The sequence below is a fragment of the Aythya fuligula genome, chromosome 3, assembly GCF_009819795.1.
Source record: "Aythya fuligula isolate bAytFul2 chromosome 3, bAytFul2.pri, whole genome shotgun sequence".
NCBI lineage: Eukaryota > Metazoa > Chordata > Aves > Anseriformes > Anatidae > Aythya > Aythya fuligula.
In genome coordinates, this window is record NC_045561.1 from 102,995,395 (window position 1) to 103,013,233 (window position 17,839).

General features: G+C 45.5%; 1 protein-coding gene across 3 annotated transcripts in view; it reads left to right on the forward strand.

Annotated features, from left to right (window-relative positions):
- The first annotated feature begins 493 nt into the window (after positions 1-493).
- The window catches only part of ASAP2 (ArfGAP with SH3 domain, ankyrin repeat and PH domain 2), an 82,503-nt gene continuing 65,157 nt past the window's right edge, over positions 494-17,839 (forward strand). For 2 of the 3 annotated variants that reach the window (XM_032184327.1, XM_032184328.1), the window contains exon 1: positions 504-657. In XM_032184327.1, coding sequence (XP_032040218.1) covers positions 532-657 — 126 coding nt within the window. In that variant the 5' untranslated portion in view covers positions 504-531. Of the gene's footprint in view, positions 658-17,839 lie in introns of all 3 variants that reach the window. The other variant, XM_032184331.1, reaches the window with a different exon arrangement.

The window sequence follows — 17,839 nt, forward strand, 5'->3', positions numbered from 1 at the left end:
GTTAAACCCATTTTTTACTCGCACGGCCGGTGCCCGCCGTGGCAGTGTGTGTGTGTGTGCGTGGTGTGTGAGGGGGGGTGAAGGCGAGGCGGGCTGGGCAGGGGGCCGCCATCTTCTGAGGGCGGGCGGGCGGCGGGGGGCGAGGGGCGCCCTGTGCGCGTGTGTCGGTGTGTGAGGGAGGAGGAGGAGGAGGAGGAGGGAGGGGAGGAAGGCGGGGTGAGGAGCCAGCTCCCCGCCGCCGCCACCACCGTTGGGCGTGTGCCCAGCTCCCGGTGCTGCGTGCCCGGGCGGGGAGGAGGAAGAGGAGGAGGAGGAGGAGGAGGAGGAGGAGGAGTGTGGGTGCGGGGAATTTCCTTGTGTGGCGGCGGAGGAACAACGGCCGGGAGGGCGCTGCCGCCGCCGGTTGCCGAGCGATGTGAGGGGGGGGGAGCCCCCCATCGGCCCTCCCTTCCCCCCCCCGCACCCCGGAGCCGCCCGCTTTCCCCCCCCATCTTCCCCTCCCCTCTGCCCTCCCCTCATCCCCGCCCCGCCATGCCGGACCAGATCTCCGTGTCGGAATTCGTGTCCGAGACCAATGAGGATTACAAGTCGCCCACCGCCTCCAACTTCACCACCCGGATGGCCCAGTGCAGGAACACGGTGGCGGCCATCGAGGAGGTGAGCCCGGGGAGGAGGGCAGGGAAGGGAAGGAGGAAAGGGGAAAGGGAGAAGGGGAAGGGGAAGGAAAAGGAAGGGAAGAGGGGCGCAGCCCCCTCGGCCTGGCCGCGGCCCCGCCCGGCCCCGAGCAGCGCCCTCGGCCGCCGCCGTGAGGAAACGGGGCTCGGCCGCCCGGGCACGGGGAAGAAAGGGAAGGGGGAAGGGACGAGGCGCTGCCCCCCCCTCGGCCCCCCCAGCCATTTTTGGGGGGGACTCGGGCTGGCACAGGTGGGGTTGGGTCCTCCTCCCAGCCCCGATTTACCCCCCCGAGGCGTGTGTGCTGAGGTGAGCTGCCCTCAGGAGCCCTGCGGCCGCCCCAAAAGCTGCCCCCCGGGGGGCTGAGCCCCTTCGTTTTGTCTCCCCACAGCCAGCCGGGCTTGCTGCAGAGCTGTTCGCCTTCCCTGCAAGGCAGCCGAAGCTGCTGGGGAGAGGAGGGCGGCTGCCAGCAGAGACGGAGCCCTTTTTCCCTGCCGTTTCCCACCAGCCGGAGAGCTGGGACAGGTCTGAACACAGTTGGAGCGCATTCCTCGTCCCAGCCCCGTGCACACAATGAAAGGAGCCTCTCTGCAGCCTGCCTCCTCCAGCAGCTTCCCTGAAGAAACTTGTGGGAGGGGAGAGTTGTGATGTGGATTCATTTGCCCCGTCTACCTGTTACATCAGTTCTGGCGGTGTGTGTGTGAGCGGAGCTGGTTTGTTTTTGCGCTAAGCGTGGCTTTGGGAAAGAGCCTCTTCAGCGAAAGAGCCCTGTCAGTAGTTAGTGGCCCTTCTTACAAAAGAGCTGCCACTAGCAATGGATTATTAAGCGAACAAAACCCAGGTTAGGTGTTTAAACACCCTTTTCAAGATTTTCCTGTTTTGCCAGTTCCCAAAACCACTAAAGCAAGGAGCTGAATTCGAAATAATCTGCACAGAAGGAATTACTGTTTTGTTCCTGAGGTAATTTTCTTCCATGCAAGCTTGCACTTAAGTGCCTGGCTTTAATTATACCTTATTAGCCTGATAGTCTTAAGATCAACAGTTTTGTATCCAGGATTCTGTGAAAGGTGACTTAAAGAATATCGATAATAGTGAACCACTGAAGTTGTAAGGTGCAGCTGCCTAAAAACTGATTGACACAAAACAGAAGTTAGTGTAAGCATTGGGATCAAAAGCAGCTAGGTTGAGATTTTTTTTTTTTTTACAGCTATCTCAAAAATTGGTCCGTGTCTTAGCCTCAGTTTCTCAAGCTCTATGTCTGTGAGAATGTCACATCATTTCTCAGGAGAAAAATTCAGGAAAGTTTTTGTTTTTTGTGGCTGTTTTCTCTTTCATGTTAATTTACACAAAATGTACGTAGGATATGGAATCTGTAACTTACGTTGTGCATCTTAAGGTCTTTTAAAAATTCAACGAGTTGCATCTTGAATTTTTTTTTTAATGTTAGGAGAATGATACGCGTTGAAAAGTTTGCTCCAGTGGATTCCTTTCTTATTTAATCTGTATGCTTGGCATTCTTCTTGTATCAGGTCACTGATACACCGCTCTTGGATTTGTAAAGAAACTCAGGATGTTGAGTGTTAGTTTGTATCGCTGCGTATTTCAGATATTAGACACTTCAAAAATTAGCTTTTTTTTGATACAGATGGTAATGAACGACCTAGTGTCTCACAGATCCAAGTAAAGTTTATAAGGCAGATGATGAGAAATTGCACTGGCTATGGCTTTCTTAATCTTATTGATCTATCTAGCGCTTTTGGCAAAATATCAGCAATTGCTGCCTGTTCATGCTGATGTCCTACAGCATGTCTTTAAGTGACTACTGATTTTTTATTTATTTATTTTGTACTTTGATGTGTCAAGAACAACAAACAAATTTTCATGATTTCACACCTGTGAAATCTGCAGATGCAACACTACTTCAGTTTGGTAATACTCAGGTCCGTCAACGTAGTGTGCCTGGTTTTTCAGGTTAAATGTGATCCTTTGATAAAAATGTTGATATATATTGTGTAACAGAGAAGTCAGCACTCAGCATGTTTTTCTTCCAAAAGGCTAGGCAAGAATTGGTTTATGAGGTTGTGAACAAAGACTCAGTAAAGAAGGCATCTCAAAACAGGCAGGTAACACTGGGAACCCATCTGCATTTCCAGTGTCACAGGCACGGTGAAGCATCAGTTCCCAGTGTGCACTACTCTGCTGCAGCGTACGGTACGGTATGGAAAACGAGGAGGTTTGGCTCTGTATGATTTAGGGAATGTGTTACTCAACGTGGTTAATTGGTAAGTTGAAACCTGGCTGACTATTGGCTTTGTGTAGGGATTGATTTTACAAAGCCACTGTGAAAGAGGCAGTTTGTTAACTAGAGGCAGTTCAGTATCATGGAAAATAAAAACTTAATACTTAAATCAACAGAGTAAAAAGCTCGGAGTGGTAAATAGTGCTGGTTAGTGGATGTCCGTATCTGCTTTTCCTAGGTGATCTGGTTCTGGACCGGACTGAGCCTGCAGGAAGCTAGCTGGAGCCTCCCTCGTGCCCTGTGCTCCCTCGCAGGCAGAGACGCGGGGAGGTAGCACAGGAGCTGGGGGCTGGTGTGACTTCGTAGCCTGAGCTCACCTCTGTGCAAACAAAGATATCTGCTTCCAGATCCTAATGGGAAGCCTCCTGCGCTTACCGCTAACACTGCTGGCTACCAGTTCTGTTACTCTGTCTTAGTTAATGAGCAGGTATCTAATAATGTCTTAAAAGTTCCGTTAATGAGGCCTGGCTTTCCGTGATGGAGTGGTAAAGGGCTTGTTAAGCGAGGAAATCGATGAGATGCTGGACGCTGGTGTGTGGATAATTTACCAGTTAGGTCTCTGTGGGCATTGGTGTTGCCTTAAATCAGCATTTCCTGAACTTGGATGAACTGACCTCTGTTGTTTGCCAAGTATGATTGATTTTTAATATCAGCTGGAAATACTTGGAGTCTTACTGTTTTCTGTAATTGTATAGACTAATTACAGACCGCTCATTACGGTCTGTGAGATCCCCAGAAGTGCACACGCTTGGAAACCGCTGCCTATTCAAGGAAGAGAATCCGATCCTTCGCTTTCAGGAGTGGAAAGGGATTAGGAAAGGCATGCTCCTGGGGCACGGGGTGATTTCCAAAGGCAAGGAATGGTGTCATTTCTGTATTGTTCTCAGACGAGGATGTTGCTTAGCAAAACGATGGGGATCTCTTTAGCTCCTGCTGAAGCCAAGTTACCAGCGAGCGGTACGGCTCAGGCCTTACAGGTTACTGTTTAATCTTTGCGTGCATGATAATGATTAAGATTAAACAAGTTTTAATTGATACAGTCCAGAGCGTGGTCACATGGCCGGGGGGAGGGGTTGCTTGAAACCAGTAATCTCGTTTGACAAATGCAGCCTTTTCAGCTCACTGCTTCTGGTCTCCCTTTATTACAGGATCTGAAACCGCGTAGTGACCATTCTTAAGCTGTGAATGCTTAAAATTTTGGTTTTAGTGCTGCTATTACTTGGAACATATACTTCTCTCTTTTATGTGCTCTACGTTAAATAAAATAGTCCCTAAACTGTAACGGAGCCTGCAAAATGGTCCTAATACCAGTGATTTCTAAAGATTTGGGGAAATTATTATTTTACAGAGTGATTTAATGAACAGTATCCAAGCGTGCCACTTTATTTTGAAGCATGGGTTAAGTCTTACCAGAAAAGACTGGAACCAAAACTCACAAAAATCTGAATTATTTATTTTACCTGTTTTTTTTTTTTTGTGGTGAGGTGCTTCTGGATCAAGATTGAAGGGGCAGGGGGCTCTTGTTCAGGCTACCCTATAAATGGGGAGTTGTTTGATGTGCCCTGCCTGCTTAAACTTCACAGGAAGCACGTGAAGAGAGGAGAATGGAAACACTGACAGAAGTTTAATAGGTTAGTGGAACGTCTCCCCCAGCACAGCGCTTTCTACCGCGCTGAACGTGTTGTAAGTAGGCAGGACAAATGGGTGGTGGAACGATGGAGAGCGTACAGGCAAAAGGAAGAGCGTGGTGGTAGGCAAAGATGGCCTCTGTTGGCTGCACGTAGATAAGTGTAATTGTTTGGGGTTTATTTAAAAGCCCCTGTCCACGAATTTCTATAAAATCTGTGAAATTAACGTTAACACCATAACTTGTAATTTTGGCTCTGTGTTTGCTGTTCTTCCCTAGGTCTTGTTCCACAACCATTGCACCTCAATGCGTCTGTTGTTTAACAGTTACACCGAGTAGTTGTGTGGCTTTTTGTTTTTGTTTTGTTTTGTAATTTCAATTACTGGGACTGCAGCATGTCATTTCAGTGTCAGGTCCTCTCCTTCCTCACTGTCACTCACAACACAAATTTTTGTATCGGAAATGAAAACAACTTCATCCCCTCGAAGGTAATCCCACAGCTTTCAGCTGATGTAGAGAGGCGTAAGGCATTGACTCTTGTCGAATTCCTCTTGTATGTTAGAGGTTTTTTTAATCCTCCGTGCTCCATTGTGGTTCTGCAAAGCTAATGAGGGCAAGAGGTAAAAACAGCTTGGAAGGATCAGTGAACGTGAGTCTGGATGCACACACGTGTTACCAAAAGTTGTACTTGCCCTGTTAGGTGGTTTTGGTTTGTTAGGGCTTCAGGACTGGGGTTCTGTCTTCTACTATGTTTGTGATAGTGTCTTGCTTTGGAAATCTGCGTGACGATGTTTTTGTGGATTGAGAAGTAGTAGAAAATGTCATGCTATATTGCATTTTGGAAAACTTACTGCTATTATCTGTGTACTTCCTTCTCTTAAAATATATCTGTGTACCCACTATAAGGTGGTGCTCCTTCTAGAACATACTTGCACGCTTTTCTTAGCTCATTACCAAATACAGTTCCATAAATACAGTGTTGTTTAAGACTTTTGTGTTTTCCACTTCTGCTTCCTTTCTGGAGTCATATTTGTTTGTCATTAGCATCCAGAGAAGTTTCTGGAAAAGTCATTATGGCACAAATGGCGTTACGATTTCAGAAGGAGTGTGGGAATTTGTTTCTTTTCTGAGAGGAAAATAGAAGATGGAAGTTGGGGAAATACAGGAACTGAGTTGTAGGTTTGCAGCTGGAGCTCTGCGCGTGTTATAAAACAGAGTCGCAGCCTTGAACATCTAAGGTACAGAAAATGCAGTCAGATAAAACCATTTCAGGTCATGCTGTGCACCTTACCTTGGTGCATCCAGCAGGGAATCTGCTTCCTAATACCAAATGCCTTGTTCCTGGTAGGAGCATCAATGGAAAATACACACGTTCCCAAATTATTTTACTAACCGTGGCTTTTATCTTCTAACTTTTTCTCTAGTGCTGTTGCATTTCTCAGAACCAGCTTCACTGGATTGTCTTCATGCTGCTGATTAAAAGAGAGTAGACATGGAAAGAGGATAATTCTTTCTGCTTCCGATTAACCCACCGTAGGTTCCTCTTCGTACGTTCATGCTGTTCTCTCACGCCAGAATATCCAGCAGTGCTTGGTAAATGTGGGGCCTTCGTTTTGTCAGGACAAGAGTCTGATTCCTGGGCCCCATTTTGAGTAGCTGTTTTGTCCACTGTCTTGGCTGTCACTGGAGCTTCCCTGTATTTTGTTGCTGCTTGGTCTCCTCCACCCTCTGCCTTTCTTCAAGCTCTGCTGCTGAGCGTTTCAGCGCTCTGTCCTGCCTCTCCTGGGGGAGCTCCCTGGACTTGTCCCCCTTGGGTGGCTGGGTGCTGGAAGGGGCAAGGCAGCCCTGTCCATGGTCCTAGAGCTCAACAGGGCTTTGCACCCCTGAGGCCCTCCCTTAGGGATGAGCAAGTGGCCTCACTTGCTTTCTGTCCTCACTGGCTTCAGGTAAATGTTATGTTCTTGATGCTGCTGGAGAGGGGAGAACGTTCTCCCGTGGATAGGGAAAAAAGAAGAAAAGTGGAATGTCAGATGATACTCGCTGGGTGAAATCTTTCTGTGGGCTTTCCTGCTGTGGTAACGTCTTCCATCCCCAGTCCCCTTCCCATTCTGTTGAGTGACGTGTGTAGCTCAGGAGAGTTTGTAGGCTCTGTGAGAAATAAGCATTGGTAACAAAACTACCAGGTAGGAAAACGTGAGGGTGTGATTCTGAAACAACAAGTGGGTGCTGGTCGCTGGGGTAAGTCTGATCAGAGGAAAAGGGGATCAGAAGTGACAAGGTGGTTGGTGCTGCCTGCTTGGGAGCATTAAAATCAAAACCCATCACCTTACATCTGCTGCAAAAGAGAGTGCTATTGCAAGTACCGAGAGGGATGCTTTGCGCAGAAGACAAATGAAAGGCTTTTTAGCAGTATCAGGAACGGATGTGGCTGAGGAAGGCTGTATTTGTCAAGGCCAGAATTGTGTAACAATCAAAATCAAATGGTGAGAAGCTCTAAGCTGTGTAGCAGAGGTACTGTGCAGGAGGAGCCTGTGTGGCTGGTGGTAGGTTTCATTTCAAGAAAACCTGTTGGCTATTATAATCTGGTAAAGTGTGTGCTGGTGTTGCAGGCGTGGAGGAAGAGTGCAAGGGGAAAAAACACGAGCTGTGCTGCAGCTACATTATGGTCAGACATCTGTGGTGACAGGCCGAGATGTTCATTTTTGCAGGAGGAAGCGTGGAGGAGCAGGGGAAGCTGCTGTGAGAGTCGCTGATTTAAAGGCAGCAATCAAATGGCTGCTGCGGATGAGACTGGAAACGAGCAAAGTGTTTTGTTGAATCATTAGGGGTTGATTCATTGTATATCAAAAGCCAAACAAAGCAATTAAAAACAAAAACAAAGCAAAATAAGCCAAAAAGTTGTGTTTAGGAGCAAGCCATTAAACTGAGAGCTGGCTAAGTCAGCAGAACTGAAGAGTTTATTTACTAAAGCACGAAAAATATTTAGGAAACGTCCCAGGAAAGGGGAAAACTATGGGGAAAAAAAACAACTATGGACTTGAAACACCTGGAGAAGAATGTCACAAACGAGCAGAGCCTGTCAGAAATGGGAAGAAAAAGGTCATCAGAGGAACGTAGCACTCTGAAAAGTGTGGGTAAGATTTGGAGAAGTCTGGTTTCTTTAGCTATAGCAGCAGGCGGTAAGGAAAACAAAACCATTCCCTCGGCACGTGGAGCTGAGAGGGGAGAAGGAAGGGATGTTACGTGGTTAGAACATAGTAGCAGGGGTAATGCAGGTATTGCCAGGTCTCAGTGATTGCTCTGCCACAGTTTGGGAGCTCAGCGTGGGGAAGAAGATGGAATGGATAGTGGGAATAGAAATGCAAGTTGGCAAATCAGTGAACAAAACTCTGAGCTTGAAGCACTCGATTTGTTGGGGCTGGTTAACTTATTTTCAGGGATTCTGAAAGAATTAGGATGATGATGAGCAAACAGTCCTGACAAATCCTCTGAAAACTAGGATGATAACCTGTTGTAAGCACAGATGGATAAAAAGAAAGTCAGGATGGAACTAAGAAGTATTTACAGCTAATAAAAATGATGGCAACAGGTACAGAAACGCAAACCATGGCTGTTAAATTGAGGAGAAATGTTCTTAAAGATTGTCAGTATCCCTGGGTGAGTGGCAGGCTAGCAGAGTAAGCAGCTCCTCTTCCAGCTTTTAGAAATGTTTGAAAAATACTGCAAAAAGGTCTTTTCAGCAACCGCCGTTGCCAGAAGACCGTGCTTTCATGTTTGCTTTCAGTTTTGAAGCTGTAGTCGGATGTGCAAGAACTTCACACAGGGAAAACTGGTGAATGAAGGGCTTGGGGAGTTTCTCAGGACGCTGCGGAAGAATGCAGCAGAGAGGGACAGCGGTGGCATGGGGAGGGCACCAGAGAGCTGACGTGATTGTTTAGGCCATGAATGGCTTCTGAAAAGATTCGGAAAGTGCTTTGAAGTCATGTCTGATCTTAAGCCCGTTTTTCTTTCTTTAATGCCTTGATTTTTAAGACTTGTTTAAACAGCGGTTCTGCTCCTCTGGGTCCGATGTGGTGGCTCCTCCTGCACTCCTTCACCAGTGCTGGCAGTTTCTTAGGAAAAACTGAGTCCCTGAGAACCATGCTGTAGGGGATGATTACAGCCAGGTTTCGTCTGAAGGTAAAATCCCTGCTTTAGTGCATTTTCTCCAAGGCTGTTTTTTTCAAACCCATCTGGAAACTGTGGGTGAAGTTACGGGAGAAGCAGAAGTTTGCTGTTTGTAACTGTTTAGCTCATTGCAAGCTGATGATGGGGAAGTTTTTTGTTTTCCCCAGCCTTTTCCCCACGCTCTCACATTTGCTAGCGCTGAGCTCGAGCTCTTCTCTATTCAAAGTGCTCGCTGCGTGCAGCAGCTCTTGCTGGGATGTAAGCTGGAGGAGTTTTTGCTGTTAGCTAGTAGATTTTCCTGTGATTAAGACAACTACCAGCTTCTTTTGTTTGGACTAAATCCAGCCTTGTTGCGTGAAATTTCTGTCAATGTTGGTGTTAAGGGGAGGAGTAAACTTGGCTAGGAAGCAACGGAAGAAGGGACTGCAAGAAAATCAGAGGCGGAAGGTAGCTGGATTGTTTGTGACGTAGCGTGAGGATGGGTCAAAAGGGAAGAGCAAAAAAAGGGAGTCAGGGTTAAAACCAAACTTGGAGAGAGGGAATCGTCCAGCAGCAAAAGCTCGGTGGTGGCGTATGTGGGGTGGAGGAGCATCGGGGCTGCCCCGTTACGAGGGGCAGAAGGACAGGTATCAGGAGTGTAAGCAAGCTCAGAGAAATGAGAACGGCCGGGATCTGCAAGGGAAGGGAGAATGCAGCGGTGTTGATGCAGAAAGTAGGACACAAACGGCAGAGGGCTAACGTGAAGGGGGTCGGTGGGGGAGATGGAGAAGGGGCAGCGATGGAGGGAAGTGGCCGCCTGGTGATACCACAGATTCATCCTACCCACAGTTAAGGAGAGTGAAAAGAGTTCTGAGCATCCAGAAAGTGGAGAGGACTAAGTGTTACCCAGACTTCGTTAGCTGCTGTGTACATCTCAAAGTTAATTGTATTTGGAAAGAGAAAATAATTTGCCTTACGGGGGAGAGTTTATTGATGGAGGAACTGAGATACGGTGCTGTAGCTGAACAGCGATGTTCTTTTAAGCAACGCTGCTTTGCAGCCAGAAGCTTGGGTAGCACGATGTAGTGTTCATCCAGAGCAGTAGGCTTTGTTTTTGAGGGAGTAGGTGTTGGGCAGAATTTGAAAAATTTTCCTTTTTGTGAAACAGAGCTCGCAGATACAAAGATATTTACTATGGAAGTGACATTGCGCGGTGAAACTATTTCTTTGGAGCGCTGTTTTTAAAAAAAAAAAAAAAAAAAAAAAAGAGCTCTCCAAAGAAAAAAAGAGAAAAGTTAACGTGAAAGAACCTCTGCTGTGAATTCTGGCATCTCACTTCGTAACCCAAGGAAGAACAGAGAACCGAGGGGGAAAGCCGAAGCCCTGCTCCCTGTTGTCTCGGAGCAGCACGGAGCACAGAAGCACCTGCTGTTTGCGGACCCCTCGGCTCTCCCCGATTAAAGACGAGATTATCAATGGAGTTCTGGTCTGAAATCTATAATTCTGTCTGGGCATTATGCTAAGCATGTGTGCAGATACATCAAAACAGCTGAAGTGATTAGAGCTGAGCAAATGACTTTTGCGTTCCTGGAAGCTTTGTTCTACATTTAGAGAGCGTATAGGAAGGGAGAGAAGGGGCGAAGTGACGTGGACATCCATGGGGATTATTTTCTCATGTTTTCTGGCTTATGTTCTTTGTTGCTGCAAGATTTCTTTCCTAGAATACGCAATTTTAAGGAAGTTTAGACTGTGTTTTAGGGAAGGCGAGTGAAAAACAAATGCATTTCCTAATCATTTTAAGCCCCTTCAATCAAACAGGATTATGGTTGGGCTCTAGCACGACGAGTGGAAATTTCCTTAGCCCATGCAAACGCAGAGCCCCTGTTTGGTTGTCACATGCAAAAAAGATGCAGCAGAGAGCCTTGCGAAGCACATGTTTCTAATCATTTGTTTGTTTTACAGCCCTGTAGGTGTATGTTACACAACAACACAACCAGGGACAGCAGAGTCCTCCCACACTTGGCTTCATGCAGGCTAGACACTAGCAGTGCTGAAGAGGGGAGCGCTCAAGCAGCAATGAATTAATAACTCCTTTGTGAGCTGTGTTCCGTTTGCTTTCATTTATTCTTTTGCTTAGTTTGTGCTTTTCTGTTGCTTAACTGCTCTGCTTGGCGGGCTTCTCGTGTAAGCCGTGTGGGTTTGGTGGTGGTGTGAGGTCGCGGAGTTTCAGGCACTTGTCTCGTGAGTTTCAGGCACCAGCCCAGTGGCTGTTTCCCATTTCTTTTAGGAACACAACAGAAGTGCTTGAGGCACGGCCCTGCCTCTCTGCTCTAAATTGCTGCGATTTTACATGCAGAAGTTGAGCAGGGTTTTGTCCTAGGCTCCAGCACAGCCTGCTACCTATCTTCCCAGTGGTCAGCGGGGGGAAGGGAAGCTCCTAATCACTGCATTTCAGAGAGATTTGTGTGTACTTGAACTCCCTGATTATTTTGGCAGATGTCACCCTGTAGGGAAAGCTTTTATTTTTACATCAAATATGGTATAAATAGGTATTTTGTTTCTACTGTGGATGCACTAATAACTGTGTGGCTTAAGATTCGCTTGTACTTGTGCCCTTCGTGACAGGAGTGCCCATACTGTTAATTGTAGCTGTATATAAAGCTGCTGAGACTCCAGCAGAACTTCAGGTCGTTGTTTACGAGGCTGTAATAGTGTCCTGAGAGCTCTTTACTTGGGCACCTGAAACAAATGGATGCGTTTGTCCATTTAAAAACAAATTCCCTAAATGCAAATTAATAGGCTATTATTTTAGGGATTTTTGCAACAGGAACTCAAGCTCTTTCCAGATAGCTACAGCATGACGGCATCACCACAATGAAATGAATGCACTTTCTTTTTCCATTTAGCCCAAAGAGGAAGACATTGATGTTCCCAAATGTTTGATTGCCATAACTGGGCTAATCTTTTATTTGCATTAGCTGCTGGTAATTGCGCTGTCACGCAGTTCCTCTTCCACTGCAAAAAAAATGTATTAATGCTGAGAAACCACGCAGAGATTTTCAAAGGCGATACATACACTGCGTTATCGGGGGGAGGGCTGCGAATCCCAGGCTGAAGTCCAGACCCTGCTAGAGAACAGAAATAATTTCGTAATGTTTCAGGAGAAAATTAGTTTTATCATTGGACACAGCTTTCATGTCAGAACTGGCAAGTGCAACTGTACAAAATGCATTAAAATGTAAAAGGAAGCAACTCATCAGTAAAGAAAACAAAACAGAGGTAATTAATATGCTGCCAGTATCCTAATTTTAACAGCTTGTGCAGTGTTTCCTAGGGAGATCTGGTACTGTCGAGGTGATTTGTCTTTGTCTCCTGAATCCCCTCTAGTAATCTGCCATTGTATCCTAAAAGTTGCAGGAGTGTCGTAAATTGGACAAAGTTTGTGTGCCTTATATCCCCTTTCACCTCCTATATATATATATATGTCACATATATACAAGCCAAAGATGTTTGTAATGCAGATCTTGATTTATTTAGGCCTTCCAGTACCTACAGGGGGCCTACAGGAGAGCTGGGGAGGGACTCCAAGTCAGGGAGTGCAGTGATAGGACCAGGGGATGATGGCTTTAAACTAAAAGAGGGTAGGTTTAGATTAGGTATAAGGAAAAAATATTTACTCAGAGGGTGGTGAGGCGCTGGCACAGGCTGCCCAGAGAAGCTGTGGATGCCCCATCCCTGGAGGTGCTCAAGGCCAGGCTGGATGGGGCTTTGGGCAACCTGGGCTGGTGGGAGGTGTCCCTGCCCATGGCACAGGGTTGGAGTTAGATGATCTTTTAAGGCCCCTTCCAACCCAAACCATTCTGTAGTTCTCTTACTGTTGGAAAGTTCTCAAAAGTCTGCTGAGATAGAGCTTTGAATGTGCTGCATTGCTGTAGGCTCTTTTCGTTGTTAATTTCCAGCCCTTAGAATTACTTGATAAATAAATTTTGGAGTCAAAGAAGCACTGGATGGGGAGGGATGGGTCACTTCACTGCATCCAGTTTATCTGTGCACACACACCACAGAGGTTTCATTTTTAAGGTGGATTAAGTGCATCATACATAGGGAAATCTTAATATTTAGTTTTTGATTGTTTTGTAGGGATTGCAGCTGGGATCTCTGCCTGGTTTAAACAGAGAGATTGAAAGACGACTGAAACTAATTCAGGCCACTGATAAGGGAACTCTGAGCACCTGGAAATTGTTTCATTTGATGATTACGCCCATCTACAACTCAGAAGTCTCTATTGAAAAAGCTCATCATGTGCTGTATGAAAGGGCACTGCGTTCTGCAGAGATTAATTCTTGTTGGTTCTGATGCTGTGTGAAAGGATTTAATCCTAGGGGAAAGAGCACTGAATTGAGAAATCTGCAAAGGGAACGATACAGAGCGAGGATCAGCCTCTCCCAGCAGCTGGGCTCTGTACCGTGAAGGGCTTTGGGGGCTGCAGACAGAAATGTGAACACAGAGCTGGGGCAGTGTCCCTGCAGGATGAGGACGGCAGTGTTTCACCTCTGGTAAAGGAGTGCTGAAGTTTACTGGGCTGTTCAACGCAGGAACTTTGTCTTCAGAAGTGTGATCCTTGGAAAAATGTTATTTTATTTTACATAATGATGCATCTTAGGTAGAGGAAGCATGCAGTATTAAATACATGGGTATGGGTGTCAGCAATGGGCTAGTGCATCTTGAATATTAAACAAGAAATTAAAAAATGACTTTTATTTCCACATCCTTTCTTTCACTGTAAAGAATAAGTGCATCAGGTCTTCCTTTGCTTATGAGGTCTCTGAAATCTGCTCGCCTTGGCTTTGAAAGCAGATTGCTGCAATTTGGGTGGTAAGATTGTTAAAAGAGAAGGTAAATAGGGATTACATTTCTCACTACAACATAAAGCAGGGGGTGGATGTGTTCTGGAGAAACAGTTGGTGTAAGTAAGATGTCTCCATTCTTTTTGATTAGGCAGGAGGTAGAGTCTGAACCTCTCATTTGAGATTCCTGTTCATTGATACAAGCAGTTTTGTAGAGAAATCAGGTTTTTGGGGATCACTTCCTTGACTTTGTGCAATGATTTTATTTTTTCCTGAAACACAACATTGTGATCAGGTGTGCTGGTGTATAGCAGAGTCAAATTTTCCCATCTTTTACCTCTGTAACAGAATTGCCTTTTTCTTACAAGTATTAATTTCCCAGAGCAACGGTGTTAACCTCCTTCCACCATGCTGGATGCACAGAAGTTCAGAGCCTGAATGTTTTCTGCCAGATAGCCCAGAGCTGGTTCCAACAGATTGCCTTTGCATTGGGCCCACCAGAACCACAAACCCAGGTGCTGTGGAAATCGTGTGTTAGTGGCAAGGGGCTTTGCAGGGCCAGTTCTGCAGCAAACCCCATCCCTTTTAATGCCTCACAGTCCCTGAAGGGAACAAAGGGAGCGGAGAGGAGTTTGGAGGGGTGACAGAATTTAGGACCCTTTTTACCACCTTTCGTAAAAGAAAAGTGGATTGCAGCAGTGCGGAGAGTTGATTTCTTGTAGAAAACCAACAAACTGGGATAAAATAGCTGTGGGGCTCTGATCTTTTGAGTCAGAGAGGAGGAACTAGAGCAATACCAGATTACCTGCAAAGATGGGCCAGAAATGTCACGAGATTGCGCTTGCTGGTATGGCGTGAGCATTCAACCCTGCTGCTGTTACTTCAGAGATCAGAGCAGTCCTGAAGCTCACTGACTGGCTCTGTTCTTCCTGCACCCTTTTCCTGCACTCTGGGAAAGCCGTTCCTATTGGGATTCAGCATTCACAGCAGCCTCTGGCATTACTATTTATCCTGAAATAGGGGAACGCGTGACACACAGAATGATTTATGGCTGTGGAGTAGCCCGATACTTCAATGCAAATTACCAAAACTGAGGGTGAGGTCAAATTTTGCTTTAAAGATATAACAGTTGATTGTTTAGATCGGTTCTAAAATGAATAAGTTACACTTCATTTGTATCTTTGTTAGTTATATGTATGATATGGGGAAAAAACACAAAGATTAATTAAAGAAAAAAAAAAATCTTGAGACTGTACAAATTCAGGTCCAAATAACCCGAAATGTGAAGTAGTTAATTTTAGCCTTTCTAAAATGAAACTTCTGTGGGTGAGAAGAAAGGAATGTAGCAGAGACTTCCCACTGTTTGAAGTTTAAGAAGAAAAAAAAAGCAGAGATGAAGGCCTCCTCCTTCCCCTTCCTCTCTCACGACTTCCCACCACACACGGCCGGCCAGGCACGCGAGCACTGGGACTGTGCTGCAAGAAGGCACAGAGTTGTCTTTTCTTGCCCATGCGTGGAGACTGAAAGCTTGGTTTCCTCTTTTCCTCTTGCAGTGTTTGCTGCTCGGGCACCTCTCAGGCTTTTCTTTTTATACTGGTTACTGGAATCGAGGAGATTGCCTGGGGGAGGGATGGATGCGTGTCTCCCTTTGGTTGCTGCCCCAAACATGCATTGTTGGCTGCTCCTGAGATAGGATACCAAGTTAAATGGACTGCTGATCTGCCTCAGTGTGGCTAGTTTCCTGTTCCTCTATATAAAAATAATAATTCGCTGGGCCAAAATGGTATAAAGCACTGGTGTAAGGGCACTTGGGTAAGAAAAAGACCCAGACTTTGGTAAATATGGCATAAAAGATGTTCGAACTCATCTTCCAACTCTTCTTGCTAGCTTCCAAGTGACTATCTAACCAGTAGAGCCCACGGGCTGGCCGTTTATGCTACTACTGCCGTTGATTTCCCCATATCCCTTACTTCTGTAAAAGGTGCCAAATTCTTCTTTAGGGTGTGTAATTACTCAGTTTGTGCCCCCAGTTAAATAGGGTAAAAATAGAGCAGTTTGTTTTCCCCGCACTCAAAAAGAGCAAATAATACATTCATTTTTTTTGTAGTCAGCCTGAAATTTATTAAATATATTTTCAGTTTGAATCACCCTCCCTTCCAGAAGAACGAACCCTGCCTATTTCACACAGCCACTTAGACAATGCAGATTTTTGGACCGATGCGAGTTTTGAGGCTCTTTGGGGGAAGCAACAATGAAATGTTTGAGCGTTGTATTTCCCAATGGGCTGAAATCCTCCTAGGCGAGGTGAAATGGGCTCGAACAGATTTGTTACTGCTTTTATTTTAATTTATGGGGGCAGATAGTGGCTTACAAACTAGGATGCCGAGCAGCATTTCAGGACGTTTCACAAACCGAGGACTGCTTTCTTCCTAGGAAGATGGGTTTGGTTGTGACGAGCTAGCACGTTTCTTTGTTCCAACAGAAAGCTTTGAAGCTGCTAAAATGGAAATTGGCCCTTGGCAAGTGAAACTGGACTTGGTTCCTACCCGGGGAACAAAGCTTTGCTGCTGAGCAGTCAGTGCTACTTGAGTCCTTCTCTTTCTACCATAGTGCACAGTAGGATTTTAAAAGCAGTGCTTGTTTCTCTTTAGCTTGAAGGGAAAAAAAAGCTGCTTCTGCAGTCATAATGGATGGGCTTCAGAAGTTCATCTGCTTCGTTTTGTCGTTTTGAAGTCTTCCGTCTGTGGCGCTCCAGATACCTGAAGCTTGTGTTACTGAACCCCTTGGGAAATCGCAGCAGCGACGTGGCCAAAGTGTGTTTGTGATGGGTGCCAGCGTGTTAATGTAACTAGCTAGGGGAAAAAATACAACTAAAAAAAACAAAACTAAACTTTTAGTGTGATTGTTGTCTGTGAGCACGTGTGGTGGTGGCTCAGAGGGATAAACTAATTGAAGATAGAGCAGGAAAAATGAGAAATTCCAGGTATTTCAACTGAAGCAAACACGTTATGTGATGTTTTTTCGCTGCGTAGCCACTGTAGATTGTAAGGTCAAGGACTTCTTACACTAAATCACATTTCTATGCCATTTGAAGGGATTAGCTATGCATTTTGAAGGAAAATGCTGATACCAAGCTCATAATTAATTTCCTCGTGTTCATTTATTTTAATCTGATATGCCCCTTTATTTAAAAAACTTGAAATTTATGTCAAGAGAACAGGATCCACACCAGCTGATCAGGGTGTATTTGTTTGGGGCTGCTCGGCAGCTGGGCTCTCAAACAAACCTTGTCTGTGATCTCAAGATGCTACAGCAACACCACCTAGATCCCGCTATAAAAAGAAGCGTACCTGAGGATGACGAGTGAGACGAGCATCATAAGTCACATAAAAATAAATGAACAGAAGACCCAAACACTGCGCAGAAAAATACTGTGCTGGTAAGGGTGTGGTGGAGAAGGTCACTTGGAGTTGGTTGCAGTTTGTGCCACACAGCAGCAGTTCTGCAGTAAGGTGTCTTCTTTTCTAATGTGCCCTATCTATGGCATTCATTCTCCTTTTTTTTTTTTTTTTTTTTTTTTTTCATAAATCAAAGTTGTGCTTGCTATTTTTAACGAGAGGGAAGTCTGAGCGCTGATCAGGAGAAGCCGAGTGGGAGCATGAAAATAATTTATCTGGCCTCTTTGAATATATTCTGCTGGAATAAACAGATGCCAAAATAAATAGTCTTGCAACAAAAAGGTTTTTTTTTTTTTCCTGAGTCGAAACTGGAAACATTAAATGAGAGGAGAAAATGATCCCACCACATGAATTACACGGTTACTTTTCTTCTGGTTCAGAGGTTTACCAGGCATTGTAAAGGGGTAAGAGAAATGCTGGGACGTGCCCCATCAGAAGCCATCTTAAATTTCACTGCTCCGACTCTGTAGGGAAGTGCACAAAGCGAGTGATTGAGGGGAGGGGAGGTTTTGGCACACGTGTGTTCATTGCTGTGGGGTGTGCAGGTTTATGGAAGGGAAATACTGCCTTCACAATTGAAAATACAATGAGGCTGCAGCTCTATTTAACCTGATTTTTGTGATAAGATTTGGACAAAGGAAAGGATGAGAGAATACGAAGAGCGGTGCTAAAGACAAAGAGCTCACATTTTAAAATCTTAGGCTGCAAGGACTGCTTTGAATCACTGGTGGTGAATAGGGACAACGTACTTCATCTAAACAAAAAGCAAGGTACAGTTCCCTCCCCATTT